This window comes from Pelodiscus sinensis, chromosome 1, assembly GCF_052426305.1.
Source record: "Pelodiscus sinensis isolate ZL-2025 chromosome 1, ASM5242630v1, whole genome shotgun sequence".
NCBI classification, from domain to species: domain Eukaryota; kingdom Metazoa; phylum Chordata; order Testudines; family Trionychidae; genus Pelodiscus; species Pelodiscus sinensis.
The window spans coordinates 17,359,467-17,383,777 of NC_143052.1; the positions used below are offsets into that span (position 1 = coordinate 17,359,467).

At 44.4% G+C, this 24,311-nt stretch overlaps 1 protein-coding gene across 4 annotated transcripts in view; it reads right to left on the reverse strand.

Moving 5' to 3' along the window:
* Window positions 1–24,311, reverse strand: part of GRM3 (glutamate metabotropic receptor 3) — a 166,562-nt gene that overhangs the window by 33,946 nt on the left and 108,305 nt on the right. For all 4 annotated transcript variants that reach the window (XM_075926200.2, XM_025181676.3, XM_075926193.2 and 1 more), the window contains one exon: window positions 15,092–15,947. In XM_075926200.2, the coding sequence (XP_075782315.2) occupies window positions 15,092–15,947 (856 nt within the window). The remainder of the gene's footprint in view (window positions 1–15,091; window positions 15,948–24,311) is intronic.

Here is a 24,311-nt window from a genome sequence, read left to right on the forward strand (position 1 = left end):
GGGTTGGAATTTGATGGGGAAAGAGATGGGTGGAACTTTGACTCTGCTTCTCTAATGTGCTAGCTAGTATAGCTGAACTGGTGTGGAGCTTACACTCTAATGTGCTGCTGGTATACGCCAGTGGTAATGTACCAACACTCCCTTCTTACCCCTGAGTCTTTAAGTACATTGCCTTTCAGGGCTGTTTATTCACCATCCTTTGTTTCCTCAAAAGCCATCTCACAGATGGCATGTGCATGTACTGGAAGAGGGGTGGTTATGCACCGAACATCACATTAATTCAGTTCCTCTTAATCTGTGCCTCCTTGAATAAATGTGAAGAGGCTTTGAAAATACTTGGAGATTAAGATATGGAAATGATGACGGTGAAGACATTTTCTCATGTGTGGGGGAACCTAGAGAATTAGAACGATGTTTCCAGAGAATGCTCAAAATGTTTTTAATTAGCTAGATTCAGACTTTAAAAATAGGAACCAAATGAACCTTGAAATAGATCTTCTGTGTGTTATTGTCTAATTATGAAGCAGCTATGAAATTTGACAGATGTAGATTTTATAATTTGTAGTGCAATACTACTTATTTTTTTACAAAACAACCAAAATTTCCCCAGTAGTTACTATCCAACAGAATCATTATAAAGATGTTTGCAAAAGAAAATTGCGTTTCCAATAGGAAAACATAGCACACTCCAAGCAGAGCAATCTCTTTATGATAATCAAGCTTAAATGTAAAATGTCATTGGTATAAAGGGAAACAAAATATGCTTCAGTTAGAAGAGAGAGACAATGCTAAGTTAGGGTGGGGAAGAGTACAGGTCAGCAGATCAGTTACAGAGACTGGTCCGTGGGTGTAATATTGGTGGAAGGAAAAGATGCTCTTGGAAAAGTTTCAGCATCAAATAATAATCTCCCATTCAGTATGCAGGGGTTCAACTCACAGGATTTTTTTGGGTACATAGTTGCTTATGGTAAGGTGAATTTGCTATGCTTATGAGTGTAATGTGAACACATATAGACTCCAAGTAGAGACTCAGGTGAGCTCATGCTTTCAATGGGACTCTTCGTCTCCAGTCACTGCCTTATTGAATTTGGCCAGGGTGTACAGTTCTATTGGACATTATTAAACACATTTCTTGTCTTCAACCTTGTTGCCGGGTTATTGTGTGCGGTTCAACATGCCTCATATTTCACCTAGAGAAGTGGTTATGTAACCCACACACCTGCTGGGAGTGGGGTACTGTAAGGATGTAGTCGACTACACAATTAACTGATAAACCTGGGCTTATTGATTAATCCTACTGACAACACCTCTCCCTCTTGCTGTCTCTGAATTAGAGGCAGGAAGGGGTGGGGAGAGGTGGGATCTCGTGTCTCTGGGGAGCCAGCTTTTAAGCCGGTTTCCCACAAGAAATGGATCCCACAGAGCTGCCTGCCCTCTCCCCGACTCCTGCGCAGCTGCCTCTGCCAGAGAGGCAGCAGTGTGGAGGTGAGGGGGGCAGATGGGAGCTGGTACACATGGAAAGATGGCTCTCAGGCTGGCTGCCCACACATGTATCAGCTCTCACACAGCTGCCAGTGTGTGCAGAGGGTGGGGCAGGCAGAAGCCGAGATGCGTGGGGAATCAGTTTTCAAGATGCCTCTCCATGGTGCTGGCTCTGTGGAGCCACCTCCCCTCCCTTTGCTGCCTTTGACAGCAGTAGCAGGCGGTAGCGTGGGGGAGGTGGGGCAGGGGAAGGTTCTCTGTGGGATGGTGGAGCAGCCTTTGTATGTCCCCCGTGGACAGAGGCTGCTGTATCAGAGGCAGCAGTGCAGTGCGGCAGGTGGAAGCTGGTCTGCATGGGGAACCAGTTTTTAAATTATTAGCAACTACTCTATAGTGGTTTTGGGACCCTTCTGGAGAAAAGGCACTACATAAGTAAAGGCCACTGAGCTAAATTTAGAGGTGACATAATTGTGGTTTAGATTACATGTTGGCAAATGGAAGAGTGGTCTTAGAGCCAGAAAAACAACCCACAGGAGGGAGATAAGGATGAACAAGATCAAGTGGTGCAGAGCCTTCAATATGTCAATTACACCATTTCCACTCTCATTTGTATCACTTCTGGATTTGGCCCTGTGCCATTATTGCTATGCACTCAGGAATTGGTTGTTTACGCCTTAGGCTATGTCTAGACTACATGCCTCTGTCGCCAGAGGCATGTAGATGAGGCTACCAGGCATAGGAAAATGAAGCGGCGATTTTAATAATCGCCGCTTCATTTAAATTTACATGGCTGCCACGCTGAGCCGATCAGCTGTTTGTCAGCTCAGCGCGGTAGTCTGGACGCGCGGGTGTCGACATCAAAGGAATTTGTCGACCACCCAGGTATGCTTCCTGCCTAACCACATAAGAACATAAGAATGGCCAGACTGGGTCAGACCAAAGGTCCACCTAGCCCAGTGTCCTGTCTGCTAATACTGGACAATGCCAGATGCCCCAAAGGGAGTGAACAGAACAGGGAATCAGCAGGTGATACCTATCCCGCCATCCATTCCAAGCCTGTGACAGAGTTAGGGACACCATTCCTACCCATCCTGGCTAATAGCCATTGATGGACCTAACCTCCATGAATCTATCTAGTTCTTTCTTGAACCCTGTTAATGTCCTGGTCTTCACAATCTCCTCTGGCAAGGAGTTCCACAGGCTGACTGCATTATATGAAGAAAAACTTTCTTTTGTTTGTTTTAAACATGCTATCTTTTAATTTCATTTGGTGACCTCTAGTTCTTATATTGTGGGAATACGTAAATAACTTTTCCTTATTCACTTTTTCCACAACAGTCATGATTTTATAGACCTTTAACATATCCTCCCTTAGCCTATGTCTACACTGCAGGCTTCTTTCGGAAGAACCTTTCTTTGGAAGAGATCTTCCGAAAAAACTTCTTCAGAAAGAGAGCGTCCACACACAAAAGTGCATCGAAAAAGTGATCTGCTTTTTTGAAAGAGAGCATCCAGACTGATTGGATGCTCTCTCGCATTTAAGCTGTGATTACTATGGATGGAGTGGCCACCAGGGAACCTGTGCTTTTTCCTCTTTCCTCTTCTTTTGAAAGAACACCCTCTTTCCTGTCCACACATGCCTTTTTCTGAAAGAGCTCTTTCGGGAAAAGGCTTCTTCCTTGTAGAAACAGGATTATTAATGCTGGAAACCCCCCTCTGTTCTTTTGATTTAATTTAGGAAGAACAGGATTGCAGTGTGGACGTGACTCAGGTTTTGTCAGAAAAATAGCCATTTTTCTGACAAAACTCTGTTGTGTAGACAAACCCTTAGTCTCCTCTTTTCTAAAGCTGAAAAGTCAGTCTTTTAAATCTCTTTTCATATGGGACTCATTCCAAACCCATAATAACTTTTTTTGCCCTTTTCTGAACCTTTTCCAATACCAATATATATTTTTTGATATCAGGTGGCCACATCTGTATGCAGTATTCAAGATGTGGGCGAACCATGGTTTTATATAGAAGCAATAAGATATTCTCTATATAATTCTTTATCCTTTTTTTAATTATTCCTAAAATGCTATTTGCTTTTTTGACTGCTGCTGCACATCGAGTGAATATTTTCAGAGAACTATCCACAATGATGCCAAGATCTCTCTTGAGTAGTTGTAGCTAAATTAGTTCCTATCATATTATATGTGTAGTTGGGATTATTTTTTCCAAAGTGCGTGGCTTTACATTTATCAACATTAAATTTCATTTGCCATTTTGTTGCCCACTCACTTGTTTGGTGAGATCTTTTTGAAGCTCTTCACAGTCTGCTTCAGTCTTAACTATCTTGAGCAGTTGAATATCATTTGCAAATTTTGCCACCTCACTGTTTATCCCTTTCTCCTGATCATTTATAAATAGGTTGAATAGGATTGGTCCCAGTACAGACACTTGGGGGATCCCACTAGTTACCTCTCTCCATTCTGAAAACTTACTGTTTATTTCTGCCCTTTGTTTCTTGTCTTTTAACCAGTTATCAGTCCTTGAGAGGACCTTCCCTCTTATCCCACGACACTGTGTAGAGCTGGTGGCTTATAGAATTTGCTTTTAATAGATAAAGGTTGTTTCATGCCTAGAGTGTATGCAATAGTAAAGGATTTTTCAACAAAATGTGTGGTTTTTTTTATTTTAAAATGTTGATTTGTTGAAACTAAAACTTAACAAAACAAGGTTAGGTTTGATGAATTTCCCCACTTGAAAAATGTTGAGAAAAAAAGGTTTCAACATTATTAAAATGTTTTGTTTTGACATTTTTTGGAACAAAAAATTCTGGCTTTCTTGATTAAAACAACATTTTGTTTAGAAATTTTAATTAAAATGGATGAAAAATATGGAAAGTGAAATGAAATGTTTTGAAATGATTGAAATATCTCAATTGATATCAAATGAAAACATTTTTATTTTAAACATTAGTGAGAATTTGAGATGTTTATCCTAATTTGAACTCTTGAAAATATTCGAGGGATGGGAAAACCATTTCCAGGCAAGCTGTTGTGAACAGTCCAATGGAAGAATTCATTAACATGCACATGAATAATGAAGATGAATTCGTACTAATAGGACTCCCAAATCCATTTGTTCATTCTCATCAAAGTTCCATACAAGTGACATTTTATGAACCTGAATGTTTGCAGAAAGTGAAAATCTTTTGTGCACATGTGTAGTAGTGCTAAAATCTGTGCTGGAAATGTTTGCATGGCCAACTGAGAATTGCCTTGATTTCCCAGCTCCTATTTTTTTAAAGTTGTTGTCTTCCAGCTAGGGAATATGGTAGTAACAATGCCATGCAACTTCACTGACCAGTCATACACCATGAATAATGACTATTGAATAACTAAACACACTTGCAAGCAGGGGCAGATGACCATTTTGCGGGGTCCAGGGCAGCACAATTTCACGGGGCCCCCCCTTTGCCACGGCGCATGCGCGGGGCTTCTTGAAGTGCGGGGCCCGGGGCAGCTGCCCCGCTCGCCCTGCCATATATCTGCCCCTGCTTGCAAGTAATTATATATAGCCTGCCACAGAGTCAAATAAAATGATCTGAAAATTTACAGACAACAAACTTTATTGAAGTTTGAACCTGAGTTACTCCTGATTTATATCAATGTTAGTGAGATCATAATTGCATACTTGAAAATAATGACTATAAAAACTATTTTATGAAGTACGCAAATTGAACATCTAAATATCCATCAACAACACGCAAAAAACTATGTGTGACCACCTCTCAACCTGTCCAGACTCACATACAGAATGCAATATGAGATCAGACCCAAAGTTAAGGGTCAGAAAAATGATTCTGCAGGAAATTTTAAATGTTTTAGTGTTTTTTGTTCCCCTAATCTCAGTTTCATGGTTCTGCACATCTGAAGGTGAATAATACCCACCCATACAAGTGAAGGGATATCAAATTTGTGAATGAGTGATGTTCTTCCAAATGAATGGCACAGCTTTGTGTGCAGGCATGAAGTGCTAGCTGAATGTGAGCACTTGTCACATTCAAGGGGGATGATCTAAATACATCATCATTAACTCAAACAACCCCATTGTCTCTGGTCTGATCCAAAGTTCCTTTGAAATCAAGAGAAGTCTTTTGGATTTTCATTAGGTTCTTATGGAATAACTGCCTTTCATCAGTGGTGTATTCTTCCCAATCTCTGTGTATATGTGATACCTCCCATTAACCACTGGAACAACTTAATTACAATCATAGTGGATTATCCAGCACTGACAATTTGTAAATCAAAATTGGATGTTTTCCCTAAATATCTGACCTAGGAATTATTTCAGAGAAGTTTTAGGGCCTGTGTTACACAGGGGGTCTGATTAGACAAGGGTAGGCAATAAGCAGTCCATGGACTTGGCATGGTTCACTGGGGTTAGCCCCTGGCAGGCTGCCAGACACGTCATTTACCTGAGCATCTGCAAGTATAGAAGCTCTCAGTGGCTGTGGTTCACCGTTCCCAGCCAATGGAAACTGTCGGAAGCAGTGGTTCAGCCCACAACGCTTCCAACAGCTCCCATTGGCTGGGAATGGCAAACAATGGCCAACGGGAGCTGTGAGAGGTTATGTCTTTAGATGCTCAGGTAAATAAAGCATCTGGCAGCCTGTCAGGGGCAAACCATGATGAATTGCGTCCGGCCCATGGGCTGCTTATTGCTTTCCCTGGACTAGATGATCACAATGGTTCCTTCTGGCTGTGGAAGGAGTCATTCTTATTTAACCCTACCCATCACTGTCTGGTTATTTGGGGGGACAGATTCTGCCCCCTAATAACTATCAAATAGTGTCCTATTGTACCTGGAAATCCATTGACTTCATGGTGACTATGTGTAGAATGAAGCACTGAGCAAGTGTGGCAGCATCTGGACCTTTTCACTGGGTTCATGATGCCAAATTACACTGGTAACTCTAAGGAGCAGAACATGACATCTGGCTCTTCTCACACCCTGGCTACGTCTACACTGGCCCCTCTTCCGGAAGGGGCATGTAAATTTCACGAGTCGTCGTAGGGAAATCCGCGGGGGATTTAAATATCCCCCGCGGCATTTAAATAAAAATGTCCGCCGCTTTTTTCCGGCTTTTAAAAAAGCCGGAAAAGAGCGTCTAGACTGGCCCCGATCCTCCGGAAAAAGTGCCCTTTTCCGGAGGTTCTTATTCTTACTTTGAAGTAAGAATAAGCCTCCGGAAAAGGGCACTTTTTCCGGAGGATCGGGGCCAGTCTAGACGCTCTTTTCCGGCTTTTTTAAAAGCCGGAAAAAAGCGGCGGACATTTTTATTTAAATGCCGCGGGGGATATTTAAATCCCCCGCGGATTTCCCTACGACGACTCGTGAAATTTACATGCCCCTTCCGGAAGAGGGGCCAGTGTAGACGTAGCCCCTGTGTTTATACCATTTAAACTCCATGGCGTCACTTTGTGTGGATTCAGACCTCCTCCCTTGTTATCTGTGTGTGAATGCAGTGCACATGTATGGCACTACAGAGATAATAACTAATATAATGTAATTGACATGCTTCTCGCTCCTGCTCTGGAAGCCAAAGAGGTTGCAGATGTGATTTTAGTGAATGGAGGATGAAAAGTGCTAGATGAGTATAGCTGCTAGTTTGAATCTCTCCTTTTGTGGAGTCTTGACATTTAGAATTCAGGATATTTGCCACTGAAACAAAAGATGAAATAATAATAATAATTATAAAACATGCAGTAGGCAAAACATAGCAAGGCTGTGATTTAGGGAAATTAGGTTACTTAGATTTCTGGCTCTCAGATATGTGATCTGAAAGCTGAAAACATTGTTCAGCTTTTCAGACATATGTGCAGTGCTCAATAAACAGAGTGCCAAATTCTGCCCTCAGTTACACTCCTGAAAGGGCAATGTATGCCCTAGGGTTGATAACATCTAAAGGTTACTTTATCAATATGGCCAAGGAAACTGAAGTGAAGTCACGAACCAGGCAGAGAATATTTATATTTATACCCAGTATGTATTTTTGATCAGCTCAGCTGAAACAAGTTGTAGGAAATATAAATATTCAAATGAAGGAAACTGAGATCAAGAGCTGTTTGCTGTAACAGAGACTTCAAAGTTCATTCATCTAACTGTGTTGCTATTACCATTTTGGCTCTGTTGCTGTGTTTTTGGTTTCTGCAGCCTCGTTAGGAATGGATGTTGTCCAACGGCAACATACTCCACGAATCCTTTGAGATCTGAAGCAGTGGGAACAAGTGTTTGTGCAGTTCAGTGTCTGTGTAAGGCTGATCTTGAGTTGCACTGCCGCGCAGAGCCCAGGATCAGCTGGGCAGTCCCCAGCTGACCCCGGGCTCCATGGCAGCTTCACCTTTGAAACGCTGCGGTGGCAATTCAAAAGGGAGGCGCAAGCGATTAATTGCGATTAAGTTTTTTAATCACTTGACAGCCTTATTTTAAACCCAAAAGTCAAAATGTTTCATTTTGAAACTTTCAAAATGAAACATTTTCATTGTTTTTTACATTTTTCTTGTAAGAAACAAAACAATTTGGTGAAGCTGCCTACTGGTCATGATGTTTGATGTCACTGAATCTGCATTTGAAAAAAAAATTCAACCAAAAAATTCCACCCAGATTTTAATAGAGGGCAATGACACGCATAAGCCCTAGAGAAGTTTGTTTTAATATATTTTTAGGGCTTTTTGAAGAAAATGTACTCCATGTTTGCTTTGTTTTTACTGATCATTGTTAATCATCTTTGGCACTTTTTTTAGCAGAAGTCAGCCTGCATATTCTGCTGTGCCTTTAGCTCAATATAATGCATATGTTCTTTTCACTTCCCCAAAGGACAATAACACAAGACAGTCCAAGGATATCTTAAATACCAGCTATTGAACTCTTGAGGATAAAGAAATTTGACTTGGACCACAGGAAATATTTATGGATAAATTACAGAGCTGGGATTATCACGCTCAGAAATGCCCGGTGAACTCAAGACTATGAGAGAATGGAAATAACTGAGTGAACCCTCGGTTGGCATCCGTTGGGCAATACAGAACACTAAATATTATATTTCTGTTTTCAGGGAAGGATTATGTGGATTATAAAGATCAGAAGTGGAGTCAGTCTTTGCCTTTGTGAGACCCCCACCACCAACTAAGGGGTGGAGACGGGTATGTGTCTGTATATATGGGCTGGGCTTTGTGTTCTCTAACCCAACTAAGGGAGGTGAGCATCTGGATACAAATTACGCTTCCTTCCATTCACACTGAGGGGAAGCATGGCATGAGAGATTGAGTAATCCCCTCCCTGTGCTCATGCTGCTGAAAAAGCTAATGTGCAGTGATATTTAAGGCCCAAAATGATCATCTTGTCTGACCTTCTGCATAACACAGGCCATTCATCTTCTCTGTATTAATTCCTGCTTCATGTCCAAAAACTCTGCTTGAACTACAGCATAGCTTCTAGAAAAACTGCTCAACTTGTTTTACAAATTGCCCATGTTGGAGAATCCAGCACAACCCTTCATAAACTGTCCTATATTTAATTACCCCACTGTAAAAAAAAATCACCTTTTATTTCTAGTCTACATTTGTTTAGCTTCAGAATGTAGCCATTGGTTCTTTGTATACCTTTGTCTGCTAGAATGAAGAGCTATTGTCAGGCTTCTGTTCCCCAAGTAGGTAATTATAAGCTGTGATCAAATCACTCCTTAACTGTCTCTGAGTTAAGATAAATAGATTAAGGTGCTTAAGTACATCACTCTAAGGCAGTGATTCTCAACCACCTTGCTCACCTCAGACCTTTCTGCAGACTACCAGCCAATCACCCTTTAGGACAAAATGGGAGCAGGAGAGGATGGGGTTGTGGGGTGTGGCTGGGAAGTTGGGTGCAGGAGTGGGCTGAGGGTGGAGGATCTGGGTGGGAGGCAGGGTGCAGGAGTGGGATGAAGGTGCAGGGTCTCAGCGGGAGGGGAGTGCATTGAGGGAGATGGGGATGTGGGGTCTGGACATGAGGGGGATGGAGGATGCTTACGTAGCTCTGTGCACCCCACCGTTCCAAGGCACCACCCTCTGCTGCACCCATTGGCTAAGATTCCAGCCAATGGGAGCAGCAGGGAAAGCCTCCTGGTGAGTGGTTTCCTGTGCTGCCATTCTCTCAGCTGGGGGGAAAGGGAGAGATAGCATGCAGGGTCACTTTATTCCACGTAGAGTTGCCAAATGGTTTAAATAAAAATACCGAACACCCTCTCTTCGCCCCCCCCAAAAAAAACACTCGGGAAAAATTCTGTTGAGTGGGGGGGAAAAGGGCGGGGAGACCAAAGTTGTTGAGCAAAAAAAAAAAAAAGGAAATAAAGGAAATAAATAAAATAAAACAGCATTAAAACAGCATGGCCCCTTTAATCGCATGCAGAGTCAGAATTGGGATAGAAAGAGAAGAGGTTGAGCACAGAGACCCAGGGAAGGTATTGCTTCCCCTTACTCAGGTCTTTAGGTTTTTTGCTGGAGTCCATCTTGTTTTCTTGGTTGAGCTAGAAGGGAGCTTCCCTGCAGAACCCGGTAAGGAGGGGGGTCCAGGGGCGGGTGTCTGGGGGTCCCTGGGGGGTGTGGAGGTGTGGCTGGGGGCTGGGCCTAGTTGCTGAGTGTGTCGTAGGGTTGCCAGGTGTCCAGTATTTTTGCCTCCTGGCAGGGAAAAAAACAGAAAATATCGGACATTTTAGGAGTCCGGTATTTTTTGATTTTTTTTACCAGACAGGAGGCAAAAATACCAGACTGTTTGGATCAGTACTGGACACCTGGGAATCCTAATTCCTCTGCAAGCTGGATCTGGCCTGCAAGGCTCCCCTGCCCCCCACAGTGGGAAGCCAGTGCTGGTGCTCCAACCTTATAGAGGGGGCTCAGGGCTGGTTCCCTGCCGCAGGGGAGAGGGGGTGAGCCCCAAGCCTTTCAGAAACACTGCTGTACGACATGTTTTCTAAGCCTTTAATCATTCTCATGGCTCTTCTTGGAACCCTCTCCAATTTTTCAATATCCTTTATGCCGTGTGTACACCAATGCTGGTCACAATATTATAGGGATGTTTGCATCAGTGCCAAATGCAGAGATAATATGCCCTCTTTCTTCTTAGTTAATACTCCTCTGTTAATACATCTGAGAATTAGGCTAGCCCTTTTGGCTACAGTGTCACAATGGGAGCTCATGTTCTGCTGATTATCAGCCATGCCCTCAAAGTCTTTTTCAGTGCCCCTACTTCCCATGATAGAGTTCCCCATCCTATAAGGATAAAAGGTAAATATTTCTCTTTGTTACAGTATTGATTGTCATAAAAAATATCAGTGTCCCACAAAAAAAGTCTCACAAAATCCATCTGAGGTAGGCAAATGTGTTATCTAATAGAATCATAGAAACATAGAACTGGAAGGGACTTCACAAGGTCATCAAGTCCAGCACCCTGCCCTCACAGCAGAACCAATCACCTTCTAGGTCATCCCTGACAGATGGCCTGTCTAACTTGCTCTTAAATATTGCCAACGATGGAGATTCTACAACCTCCCTAGGCAATTTATTCCAGTGCGTAAGACCCTGTCAGTTAGGAAGTTTTTTCTTATGGGTAACGACACATCTCCACTTGCTGGAGGATAGAGACTCTAGTGATTAATCCTCCAGGGTTCCATTTAGCAGGTCTAGAAAAGACCCACTAAATTGAATGCTGAGGGCGCCCCCATCACTTCTCGTTGTCACGAGGAGAAAGGGAAGTCAACTGAAACATTTATCTTGATGACCTTGTGCTGTGGGGCCACTCAATAAAATCATTGCAAGGTACGTCAACTCTAGCTATGCAATGCACAGAGCTGGAGTGGTGTATCTTGCATTGATTTTTCTCTGCCAGTGTAGACCTGGCCTAAGCAGTGCCTTGGAGAGGTGAAATGATTTATAAGTCTGTGACAGAGTTAGGACCAGAATGTAGAAATCTGGATGCCCAGCCCTCTCCTTGCACCTTTATACCATACACTGTTTCTTTCATACTGGCTACGTCTAGACTGGCATGATTTTCCGCAAATGCTTTTAATGGAAAAAGTTTTTCCGTTAAAAGCATTTGAGGAAAAGAGCATCTAGATTGGCACGGATGCTTTTCTGCAAAAGCACTTTTTGTGGAAAAGTGTCCATGCCAATCTAGACGCGGTTTTGCACAAGAAAGCCCCGATCCCCATTTTCGTGATAGGGGCTTTTTTGCGCAAATCAATATCGCGTTGTCTACACTGGCCCTCTTGCGCAAAAGCATTTGTGCAAGAGGGCTTTTGCCTGAACGGGAGCAGCACAGCATCTCTTACAGGAGATTGTCAGTGTTCTTGCGGAAATTCAAGCGGCCAGTGTAGACAGCTGGCAAGTTTTTCTGCAAAAGCAACTGCTTTTGCGGAAAAACTTGCCAGTCTAGACGCAGCCATGGAGTCTGAACTGCATTTGCATATAAGTTACTTATAGTTAAACTGCTACTAGCTGGTATAATAAGGATCAATATTGTGATCTTTACAGGGTGGCAAACCATGAATACCAGCTGCCTACTTCTATGCCTGCAAGCCCTGTCCATTTGTATTCTGGTTTCAGCAGATGGTGAGGAAGTGTTCTCCCTAAGAACTCTAAAGTACTGTATTCAGTAACTATTTGTGTGAATACGTGTGAATATGATTATCACCCTTGTTACATGACTTTCCTGATTGTTTTGGAGAGTCACAAACTATTAACAATGCTAAGGAAATGTCAGCATTCACAATCTGATTTGTCTCTGGTATAAGTGCCGTTTAAATAAGTCCCACACCATCCTCACTGCAATGCATTCTTGGATGCGTCCTTTGGAAGCGATTTTGGGTTACAAAATAATGTAATCTCAAAAGCTGCTGCAATTGACCTGCATGTGAAATTCCCAGAGTATAAGGTTCCCCTTTGTCAGGGAAGGAGGGGAAAGTGAATAGTTTGCTGCATGCCTCACTTTGCCTGGGGAGTGCAGAGGGCAGATGAACCTGGACCTGCCCCAGACAGGGGACATGCACTCCTCTCCAGGCTGCACCCACTGGAGATGCACTTCCCACCTGGTCCCAAACTACTAGTGAGAGAGGGCTGGGGTAGTCCTCTCTCCTTGAGGCAGCCTGCATCCTGAACTCCTTATCCGCAGCCCCACACCGGAGCAATTATTTAAATGGAGATAAACAAAACTTATTTGAGTTAAAGACCTGAGCAAGTGGGTAAATCCGCTAGTAATAAACAACTAAACTGTAGTCACAATACATTGAGATTCTGTACATATATAATCCATGTGCTTGTGTGCATGGTTTGTATTGATGTGTTAGGAGGGGACAGAATAACACATTTGACTATACAGGCAGTCCCCGAGTTACGCGGATCCGACTTATGTTGGATCCGCAGTTACGAACAGGGTTTTTCTCGCCCCGGAGGGCGGGAGCGGCGGGACGCCCAGACGCGCCGCGGTCCCGCCGCCCGCATCCTGGAAGTCCCCCCCAGCAGACCAGGGAGACGCGGAGGAAAGCTGCGGAGGACCCAGGTGGCGGGACCGCGGTGCGTCTCGGTCTGCCACCCGCGTCTCCCTGGTCTGCTGGGGGGGAGGGGCGCAGCTAGTGCGCCCCCTCCCCGCAGCAGACCAGGCTTTTCTCCGGACGCCTGTGGTAGAGCAGCTGGGGCGCTGCCGGTTAGTCCCGCAGCGCCGCTCTGGGCGTTACTGGACCAACCCGGCAGCACCCCAGCTGTTCTGCCCCAGGTGTCCTGATTGAGCCGCTGCTGGTCAGTTTTAGCAGCGGCTGAATCAGGACACCTGGGGCAGAGCAGCTTGGGTGTTGCTGGGTTGGTCCAGTAGCACCGCTCCTCGGCGCTACTGGAGTAACCCAGCAGCACCCCAGCTGCTCTGCCCCAGGCGTCCGCAAGTCAGCCGCTGCTGAAACTGACCAGTACTGACTACAGGAAGCCCGAGGCACCGTTGCTCTGCCCCGGGCTTCCTGGAATCAGCCGCTGATCAGTTTCAGCAACAGCTGACTTGGGGACGCCAGGGGTTCTTAAGTTGAATCTGTATGTAAGTCGGAACTGGCGTCCAGATTCAGCCTGTTGAAACTGATCAGCGGCTGATTCCAGGAAGCCCGGGGCAGAGCAACTCTGCCTCGGGCTTCCTGTAGTCAGCCGCTGGTCAGTTTCAGCAGCGGCTGAATCTGGACGCCAGTTCCAACTTACATACAGATTCAACTTAAGAACAAACTTACAGTCCCTATCTTGTACATAACCCGGGGACTGCCTGTATAGTGATATTAGCCAGGGTGACTATGTAGTGATATTAGCCAGGGCAGGACCCCAATCCATTATGCAAACACTTTTAGGGACAGAATTTTACAAGAACTCAGCCCCCAGCTACCGCCATCGAGAGCACTGGAGAAAGGCTGGCCTCTGCTGAACTTGTTTGGAAAACTGGTTCCAGCGGTAGATGTTGAGTCTAGAGATGAGCCTGAGCCAAAACCCAAGATCAGCCCCAAACCTTGGCGATTCAAACCCTAGTCTCAAGTTTGCAGGGGGGAGCTCATTTTAATGAAGGTTCCACAAGTGCTGCTTGACTCCAGGGCATATTGAATCGCACTTGCAATATCTCTCAGAGCCGGCAGGGTGTTCCCTTTGCATCAAATAGGTCATCCAAGCAACTCACTTTAATAATTCATAGAGATGTGAATGCAATTTGTGTGCCTAGGGAGGGAGGCAGACATATAAAACCCAGGAATTATAATATTGTACTTAGTTTGCCCTGCGGAACGACTTTGTCTTACAGTGATATGTTAATAAAAAACTAAGGAGCGCTAGGGACAATGGTGAGGTAGGTAGTGAGCTTCATTGTGAGCATGGCTAGTTCCTACTAAGACAGAGGTGTGTATCCTCATCACATCATTCACCTTCTGCCACCTCATGCATTAGTTTCACCTAGCTTTTTGCATTTTACAAGCACTTTAAATGGTGAGATCTGTAGAGTCTAGATTCACTGAGGTACTTAACACTGTGCATAGTCAATAGGACTCCTCACAGGCTGTGTTCTGTCTGTCTGTAAGTATCATACTGCATGGGGGACTAATGGAAGAGCGACTCAGGCCTGCTGGCGAGGGGGTGACAAAGAGAGCAGCTGTCCCAGGGTATGGCGATTCAAAAGAATGAGGGGCTACTGGCTGTTGCCCCTGCTATTGTGGCAGTGCCCAGAATCTTAGACCCTTTAAATCACCACTGGAGTGCTATGCACTGCACGCTCAGCAGCTCTAAGGGATGGGGACAGAGGGGAGGTGGTGTGGCACTCTCTGGGCAGCACTGAGTGATGTCTGCCCCTAATCCTGCCCCATCCATTCAATGCACTCCCTCTGGGAGCATGGAGCCAGCCCTGCAACCCTTGCCCAGGGGCCCAGAATGTCTCCTCTGGTCTCTTTACTCTAGCACCTGCCACAAATGGGCCCCCTGGCCCCTACCCTATACGTGATAAATAATAAGAAAGGTATTTCACATTTCCAATAACCTGAGCCAGAATCACCCACCGCATGCCTCACACCAGAGCTCTCTTTTACCTGTGAAGTTAACTTTCAGTAGGTAATCTTTGTATAGCTTCTTGCCATCCAGCAGCTTCATGGCATCACACAGTTTGGTGGTGTTGGGACATAATGTCCGTTGCATTTTGTGCAAAGCATGGGCCATGGCGTACACAGCATTCACCACAAACATGATCTTGGATTCCTGCTCATAGTTGGAACTGTTGATAGTTAAGTGTTTGTCACAAGCTTTTCTGTGCGCCTTTCTGTTCTGGAGACTGCACTGGAATTTTTGCTCCCAAAAGTCCCTGAACCAGGGATTGCGATTATTATTATAAGGACTGAGGCTTTGGAAGTACCTGTCAAACTCTTTCACTGGATGGGAAGCAAGTTCCAGGGTTATTGCTCCATAAGCGACATGCTCATTGCCCTTGACAACGCTCTCCTGGGCTCCCCACCCGTCACTGGCGACCCACGTAAAGGAAACGTTGAATCGGTTGGCGGCCGCAATGAGCTCTCGAGAGTCATCGCTTCTCATGAAGAGCACGACCACTCTGGCGTTGGGTTTTTGGAGCAGCTCTCTGATCACGCTGTCGTAGGACTTCCGAATGTTGGACCTGCCAACCTTCTCTGAGGTGGCAATGCAGATATTCCGGAGGCGGGCCTCCTGCTCAAAGGCTTCGATCCCCGTCTCTCCATAGTCTCCTTCTGAGGCAACCGTCGACACGTAGGTCCAGTTGAAGAACCTCAAGATCTCGGCCATTGCTTTTGCTTGATAAAAGTCGGGGGGGACTGTCCTTGCAAAATAATCATAGCGGGACTTGTCACTCAGTTTGGCACTGGTGGAAGCATAGCTGATCTGGGGGATCTGGAATAACCTCAGCAAATTTGCAACCTGGAGGGAAAAGACACTTTTAAATGTTTTTGAACCAAGCATGTATACAAAGCACCAAACAATGGCTGTTCTAGAGTGAGGTGCCCTGGAGGAGACAGGGTGTCTAGCAGAGGCTACCAGTCCATTCCTGTTCCTATCCAAATGCACTGAGGGAACCTGCTGGGGCAAAAGTCCAGCTGCCCCATTCATTTGCACTACATTCTGTATTCTCTGCTGCTGCAAATGGGCCCGGATACATTGGCTCCAGTAGAGCTGTGCTCACAGACACCAGCAGAAAATTTGGCCTAGTGCTGCCAGAACCACTGTTTGGTTGGAACATATTCAAACATGACATTTATACTGGTGAGATTCCAGTGTCCTCTCCTGTCCAGTGTGATTTGGCCTTTCAAGGGCCTGATTAGGCACTTGACTGAATATCCCCCTGTACTCAGTGCAGCCTCCACATGTATGTGTACAAAGCCTCCTCCTCCAAGGGAACTCCTCAAGCCCCACCTGGCTGGTGACATGCTCCAGCTGTTGTGACTCACGCTCCTCACCCCCTACCACCCTCCTTTATTGTACTGCTTCTTTGTTCTGTACTCTTCCAGCCTGTGCTCCCTCCCAGGGCAGGGAAGTGTGAGTTGTTTGGCATGGCTCTCCTGCTGTACAGTGCCATGTTCACCTCCAGTTCTGTACAAATAATAAATACAGATAATAACCCCTAATTGCACTAGCTGGGAGATTTACGTGGTGCAATGTATTCTTTTTTTTACACACCGCATTTCCCTTGCTAGTGGGCAGGTATTGCAAATAAATGTGTTCCTATCAATCTGTCTGATCATGTCGATAGCTCTGAGACAGTGCAGCTCTGGGCTGTTTCTGGAAGGAGAAGAGGAAAGATATGTTTTTCCTTGAGGTCATGTCTTGCTGTCAGTTGCACTGGGCCCACGATTGACTTACATGTGACTAAGAGGGGTAGACCTGTTTCCATTGTATGACAATAATTTTGAAAGAAAAAACACATTAAAGGTTCTAGTGACGACAGTCTTGGAATGTGGCCCAATTAAAAAAATGTAAGAAGAATTTCCCTGATGGCAAATCATGCCTATTAAATCAAAATCAAATAATGACCTAAACAAGCCACTTCAGATTTTGGCACCATGTTGTCTTCTGACCACAGATCTGACGTGAGAGATTTCAAATGCAGAGGATTTTTGAGAAATATTGTGGAAGGACGTTTATAAGGATGATGGCTAGTGTTGTGGTTAAGGTCGTCCTGTGAGTCTTTGTAGACTGAGGTTTATTTTACGTGCTGCCACAGAGACAGCCTGTGTTTACTGTCTGGAGTAGATGCTGGATGGAGATGCAAAAGTTCAGGTCATGTGGTGATAGTGGTGCTGATGGGCTGCAGTAAAAGACAATATCTTTGGATTGCATAAGAGCAGAAGATTGGCCCAAGTAGTTGTCCATTACAAGAGGAGGCTCTGCATCAGTGCGTGTGCGTGCATGTGCTTGGCTCATAAACAGTGGGCTGGACAAGCTCTGGAAGAACTAACTGTTGGGTAAGAAATACCTTCTTTGACAGGGAAGTACCTTGTTAATAAGTACAGGCTACAGATTATGTTTGAAGTTTTTCATTTATCTGTAATCTTTCAATCTTTCTCAATCTTTCGGGGTTTGATTTAGTGGGTCTAGTAAACATCTTCTAAATTGAATGCTGTGGGCATCCCCATTAACTGCTGTTGTGAGGAGTAAGGGAGTATGCCCTCTCACTCTGTGGCCACCCCAGAAAAATCTATGTAAGTTCCGCCAACTCCAGCTATGCAATTCACATAGTGGGAGTTGCATATCTTGCATCAATTTTCTCTGCCAGTGTACACCTGGCCTCAGTTCAGTGCTTGTGTTGGTGTTACAAGGAATGGAACACCTGAGGAACTCCTGACTTCTTCAGAAGGGTAGCCAGGTTAGTCTGTAACTGGAAAAACTTAAGAAACAATGAAGAGTCTTATAGCACCTTAGATACTAATAAAACATGTAGATGGTATCATGTGGTTTCGTGGTTCCACTTCTTCAGATGTTGTGAAGTATATCCAGTTACAGACTAACTTGGCTACTCCTCTGAAGCTCTTGAGTTCTTGTGAGCCTCTGTAGTGAAAGAGAAGTTTAGTTTTGTTGCTGGTTTGGTCTATCCTGTGGAAAAATAACTGCCAATATTTGGGGGCATACCTGTGTTATTTCTCAGCAGTTTGTCCTGAATTTGGTATTCTCAGCTGAGACCCACAAAGACATGGTTACCACTTAAGTGTAACAAAGTGGGGAGTGTTGATTGCTAGTTTACAAAGGAAAAGAACGGGGCTTATGAAGTTGGGAGCAGAGCGCCTGTGTTGGCAGAAGCCAGTGGCTGGGGAAAATTTTCCCTAGTGGGATACAGACAGGGAACCCTCCCACTGTATGCAATGGGTAGTATTGATCCCAGATTCCTGGGTTAACTCCCAAACTATGTCACAATATGGATTTGGGAACTTTGCTTTGGGTTTGAAAAAGCTGGTCTAGCTGCACGTTCCCTGCTTGCCTTGTGCAAATGGAAGCCTGTCATCCATCAATCTAATGAACCAAGAATCCAGGCCCTTTCAGAGTCTTTGAGCTATTTCCATAAGTGCCTTGCCTTGAACTGCATATGCTTGGCAAAAACTGCTTGTTTTAAAGTCATCGTTCCCACTCTTTCACTCCGAGACAGTGGCCATTACACACCACAGGTGCAGTGAAGGAGCTGGTAGGAGCTCCTTGTCTGTAATTCTCAAGCCAGGTATTAACAAGAAAAATCATCCTTTAAAAATGGTACCTCTGGGAACAGTGATATAGGTACTGCTATTGAACATATAATTTTGTTTTCCCACTTATTTCCTTATCATTTATTAATCTAGATGCTGGACAGTTTATATTTCAGGTTTACAACGCTTAAGCTTTTCAGAAACTTCAGGTTCAACTCTTCCTTTTACACCTGGAGCTAGATTTCCTGAGTCCCAATGAAATCTGAACATATAATATTTTGTCTGTCTTGTAGGGATACTGAATACACTATGGCACTTTTGTCTAGTGAAGAGGTTGTCTCCAAGTTCTTTGTTCAAAAATTCCCCTTTTTCTTATCACCAACCTGCTGTGCACTGCTCAGTTGTATGTAAATATGTAACCTACACATCTGATGGGCAGCGTTCCCTCTAAGATTTTCCACCCATGAGCAGAGTGAGTTTTGTCTTGTGCTCCAGCATTGAGTTCAGGTGCGCTTTTTCGGATGTGTGCTATTGTGGCACACAAGTTATTAATAAATATCTTATAAACCTCTCCCTTTTCCATCTGCTGCCATGTCTCCCACCCTCTCCTTACCCCATCTGCTCCCCTGGTGCTCAACCACCCTTCTCTTCCCCCTGTGCCTACTCCTCCTCTAGCCACACTATGATCATCTCTAGCTACCTCTCCCTATCCTCTCTCCTAACACCTCTCTCTACCCAACTGCCTTGCCTCTCTCTGGTGCCTGTCCCTCCCCTCCATGTGTCTGTCCTTCTGTTTCACTCCCACAATTCCCTGGTACCTGCACCTTCCCTTACCCCTGCACCTTCCTGGTGCCTCCCCCTTCCCTCACTGCCCCTGCCCTCCTTGTCCTCTTTCTCCCTGGTGCCCACCCCCTCACCACCATCTGCCCCAGTTCCCTTCATGCACTTCTGTGCCCTCACGCATGACTTGCTCCATGCCCTGCCTTCCTCATACCCACCCCTCCTTTCAACCTCTCTTCTCCTGCCACCCACTCCTCCCCTCTTATCTTCCTCCCTCTTGCCCCCATTGTCCCGGCCCTTTCTGCTCCCAGCATCATCCTATGCCCTTCCTTCTCACACCCCCATTGACACCTTCCCTCCCATATCCCCTCCTGCCCTTTTCCATTGTCTCCTCTTGGCCCCCTGGCATTTGTCTCTCCTTCACCCTGCCCCTTGGTGCCTGCCCCTTTCTTCTCCTGCCCTGGCCCTCCCTTCTTCCCTCAGCACAAGCCCCTTCCTCTCCTCACCCCACTTTCCCTTAGTTCTTCCCCTTCCCTAACTTTCTACCTTCGACATGGAAAGCAGTTTGTGGGGGCTGTAACTAGGGCCATGGTGCTATTTTTACTACCACAGTCCTGGCCCTAGAAGCCCCTGCAGCCCCAGTCTCAGCTGGTCCTGGAGCAGAACCACATGCTGGGACTGGAGCAGAGGCCGTCTGCAGTGCTATTTTTAGTACCATGGTCCCAGTTTGCGGGACCTCGGTACTAAAAATAGCACTGTGGGCGGCCCTGGCTCCAGCTGGAGTAAAGTGGCAGCTGCACAAGGCCCATTCCAGCTGGGGCAGCCTTACCAGAATGGGGCAGCCTTACCTTTTGTGGCTGCTGCTTTACGCCAGCTGGAGCCAGGGTGCACGAGGTGTGTGCTTCCGTCCTGCGATAGGGTAACAGGGGTACTGGAGCACCAGTGCAGGCTTCCCAATGCTGGGGGTCCCTGAGCCTCAGGGCATGTCTAGACTACCCTCAGCTTCCAAAAGAAGATATGCAAATTTGGTGCAAATTTGCTTTTCTTCTTCCGATCCCTTTTTCAGAAGAGGTTTTTCAGAAAAAAAAAGCAGTCTAGACAGGGTTTTTCACGCAACCACCTCTTTTTTCGAAAGAACCCTTATTCCTCAAAAAAAAAAAGAGAGGTTTACAGGGTTCTTTCAAAAAAGGGGGGCTTTTGCATGAAAACTCCCATCTAGACTGCTTTTTTTTTCCAAAAAATACCTCTTCCGAAAAAGGGATTAGAAAAAGATATGCAAATGTGTGCAAATTTGCATATCTTCTTTTGGAAGCCAAGGATAGTCTAGATGTGCCCTCAGGGCCAGATCCTAGCAAGCTGAGGGTGGCATCCGGCCTCCAGGTCTCAGGTTCTCTTCCTTTGCTCTACAGCCTTAGCTGAGAGCCAGTTGGCATTATAACTCAAGCTATATAACTCAAACCCACATGCTAAGATCAAGAGGTCCCAGTTCAGAATTACAAATACATGATATTTTGGTATGAAAGATGCTGCAATAGTGTTATTAAAAAGAACTGTTCATCATGTGCCATGTGACGTCACATTCAATTAACATACGAGACACCTGGTTGGATCACACCATTTTGTTCTTCCACTGAAAATCTCATAGCACTTTGCAAAACTTAATGAACTTAGCCTCACAGTGCTCCTAGAAAGACAGGTAAACACCAGAATTTACATTTTTTAGGATGGTAAGTACTTTGTCCAAAATCTCACAGGGAGTCAATGGCAGAGCGAGGGACCCACATTTTCTAAGAAACATGCACCGCTGCCAAAATACCTGCTAAGTAGCTTGTAAATTGTTTTGTTTGCAGTGTTTTCACGGGAAAAAGTAGGTTACACTGTGGTCATCAAACACATTTATCCCAGTATGAACTGACAACACCTTCAATTACTTTTCTTGCGTTACTTCATCAGACTCCATGCATCTGACAAAGTGGTTTTGAGCCATAAAAGTTTATGCTGGAATAAATCTGGTCTTTAAGGTGCCACAGGTGTCCTGGTGTTTTTCTTGTTTGGCCTTTTCATGTTATTTTCCTTAATCCAAAAATATGTTTTTAAATAAAAAGCACATAGAGGGTCATTTAAAGTAGTAAATAATAGGGAAAAATGATTTGCAAAGGACCGATATTCATGAGAAAGTTGAAGCAGCTGTTCCGTATACGAAGGCTGCTTTTTCTTCACAACACTTGGGAGTAAATGAAGTGCTTGTGAAAGTGAGGGGCTCAGTAACTCTGCTTTGTGACAAATTTAATAATGGGAACAAAACTGGTGCAGACCCTGTTAATATACCAGGGTATGTCTACACTTGCAGCCTAATTCGAACTAGGACTGCAAATGTAGGCATTCGGAATTGCAAATCAAGCCTGGGATTTAAATATCCTGTGCTTGATTTGCATCTTCCCAGCCCGGCACCATTTTTGAAATTTACAAGCCTGGACTAACTGCCTGCATCTACATGTGGCAGGGAAATGGGCATTTGAAATAAACCCTATTTCGAACTACCTGTTATTCCTCCTGCAATGAGATTTAACTTGGAAGTGGGTCTGGCCCACGAAAGCTCATCACCTAATATAAACCATCTTGTTAGTCTTTAAAGTGCTACATAGTCCTGTTTTTTGTTCCTATACAGAGGTCATCCAAAATGTTTCAGTGTCCTCTTCCTTATGCCTAGCTTTTAGAATACTATTGTTTTGCAGTTCTAACATCTCTTCTTCAAATGTGGCCCTCTCAACACCAAACCTCACTGCTGAAGGTGAGACTGCCTTTACCTCAACTGAAAATGGATTTTCAGTAAATTCAAAAACTGTTTGCAGGGATTTGACATCTAGAAAATGAGAAGAAAATTTGGTTTTCAGTTCTGAGATGTACTCTGTAAAAAATCAGGCAAAAAAGATGCATGTTCACTCATCTGGGTCACTTTTGAGTTGAGGATGGGAAAGTGAGTTAAGTCTTTCTCATGAAGTTGATCTGTAAAAAGGGCCAGTTTTGTTTCAAATGCAGAAACATCGCACATCAGAGAAGGCGGGTTTTTTTCTTTGCCTTGAAGTTTTAAATTGAGTGCATTTAAGTGGTGTGTCATATCAGTAAGAAAAGCCACATTTAGCAGGAATGTCTCTTTGTCTAAACACGCCAGTAAATCCTGGTGATCCATTGCCTCCAAAAACACTCGTACAGCAGGCAGTAGATCCATAAACTGACCTAACATTTTGCCTCAACTCAGCCATCTAAGTTCCGCAAGCATTGCCAAGTCACCATACTGTGTTTCATACTGAACTAAAGCTTGAAATTGTCTCTGTTTCAAGGCACTTGCAACAATGAAGTTGACGATTTTTGTGACCCTATCCATTGTGCTCTTGAGAAATCCTCTCTTCATTTTGCTGCATAACTGTTCGAGGTGCAGAATGCAATGGTCTGAAAAAAAATCTGGAAACTGTGGATTTTTCTTCAGCAAAGAAATTAGCCCTTTCTCTTTTCCAACCATGGAGGAAGCACCATCTGTTGTTGTTGAAGTAAGCTTCTTAAAATCAATGCATTTTCCTGGTCCTTCAAAAAATGCCATCAGCACAGAATAAATGTCCTCTCCCCTAGTTTGACCCGTCAAAGGTAACAGAGTAAGCATTTCTTCAACATACTTTTTGCCATTGAAAAAATACACCCACCCAGATTATGAGCTGAGATGTGTCTGAATGATCAGTAGATTGGTCCATTGCCAGACTGAAATACTCAGTGCTTTCAATGTTTTTTTAGCAATTTAGAAAACAGATCACCTGAAATGCTTTCAATTAATCTTACTACAGTTGAATCAGACAACTGCAGTTTTGATGTTTAACTATATCCTCTTTGTTTTTAAATTCTGCAAAAAGTGATTTGCTGCAATCCAAGAAGCACTGCTTCATCAATTCACCTTTGGTAAAATGTATTTTTGATTTAGCTATGTGCCAAGCCATTTTGAAGGAGGCTTCTGTAACGGCATTGCTGTCTTTAACTTGTGAACAGAAAATATCTTGTTGAGTATGGTAACCTTCCAGTAAGGAACATATCTTAGTTTTTCTTAAATTGCTGTCTTGTCTTGGTGACAAGATTCATGGTGCCGTTGAGGTTTGTTTTCTTTTACACAGCAATAGTCTTTTGACAAAGAAGACACATTGGTTTTCTATTTATCTCTGCAAAAGTGAATTCCATCTCCCAAACAGGGTTGAAAACCCTGTGTTCATCCAACAAGCATCTCTTCTTTCTTGCCTTTTTTTAATGCTTCTTATTAAAAATTGTATACTAGTGTTTTGGGTGTTTGGCTTGAAGCTTCAGGTTAACATAAGAACGGCCATACTGGGTGAGACTGAAGGCCCATCTAGCTCAATATCCTGTCTGCTGACAATGGCCAATACCAGATGCCTCAGAAGGAGGGAACACAACAGTAAATCATTGCCTGATCCCTCTCCTGTCATCCATCTGCAGACAGATAGAGGCTAGGGACATCATTCCTACCCATCCTGGCTAATAGCCAATGGTGGACCTAACCTCTATGAATCTATCTAGCCCTTTTTTGACCCCTGTTAAAGTCCTAGTCTTCATCACTGTGACGGACTGACCCCCCATGCTTTATGAAATGGACTTATGGACATGAATTTATATAACTCAAAGGTACTTTGAGAGAATTATTTCATGTAACCCATCAGTCTTCATGTCATGATCGACTGGTTCTGTTTATCTTACTCTAATGTATGGATCACGTGTGTGTGTAAAATTAGACACGTGGAGTGGGGAATATTTTGTGGTTACGTCTACACTGGCATGA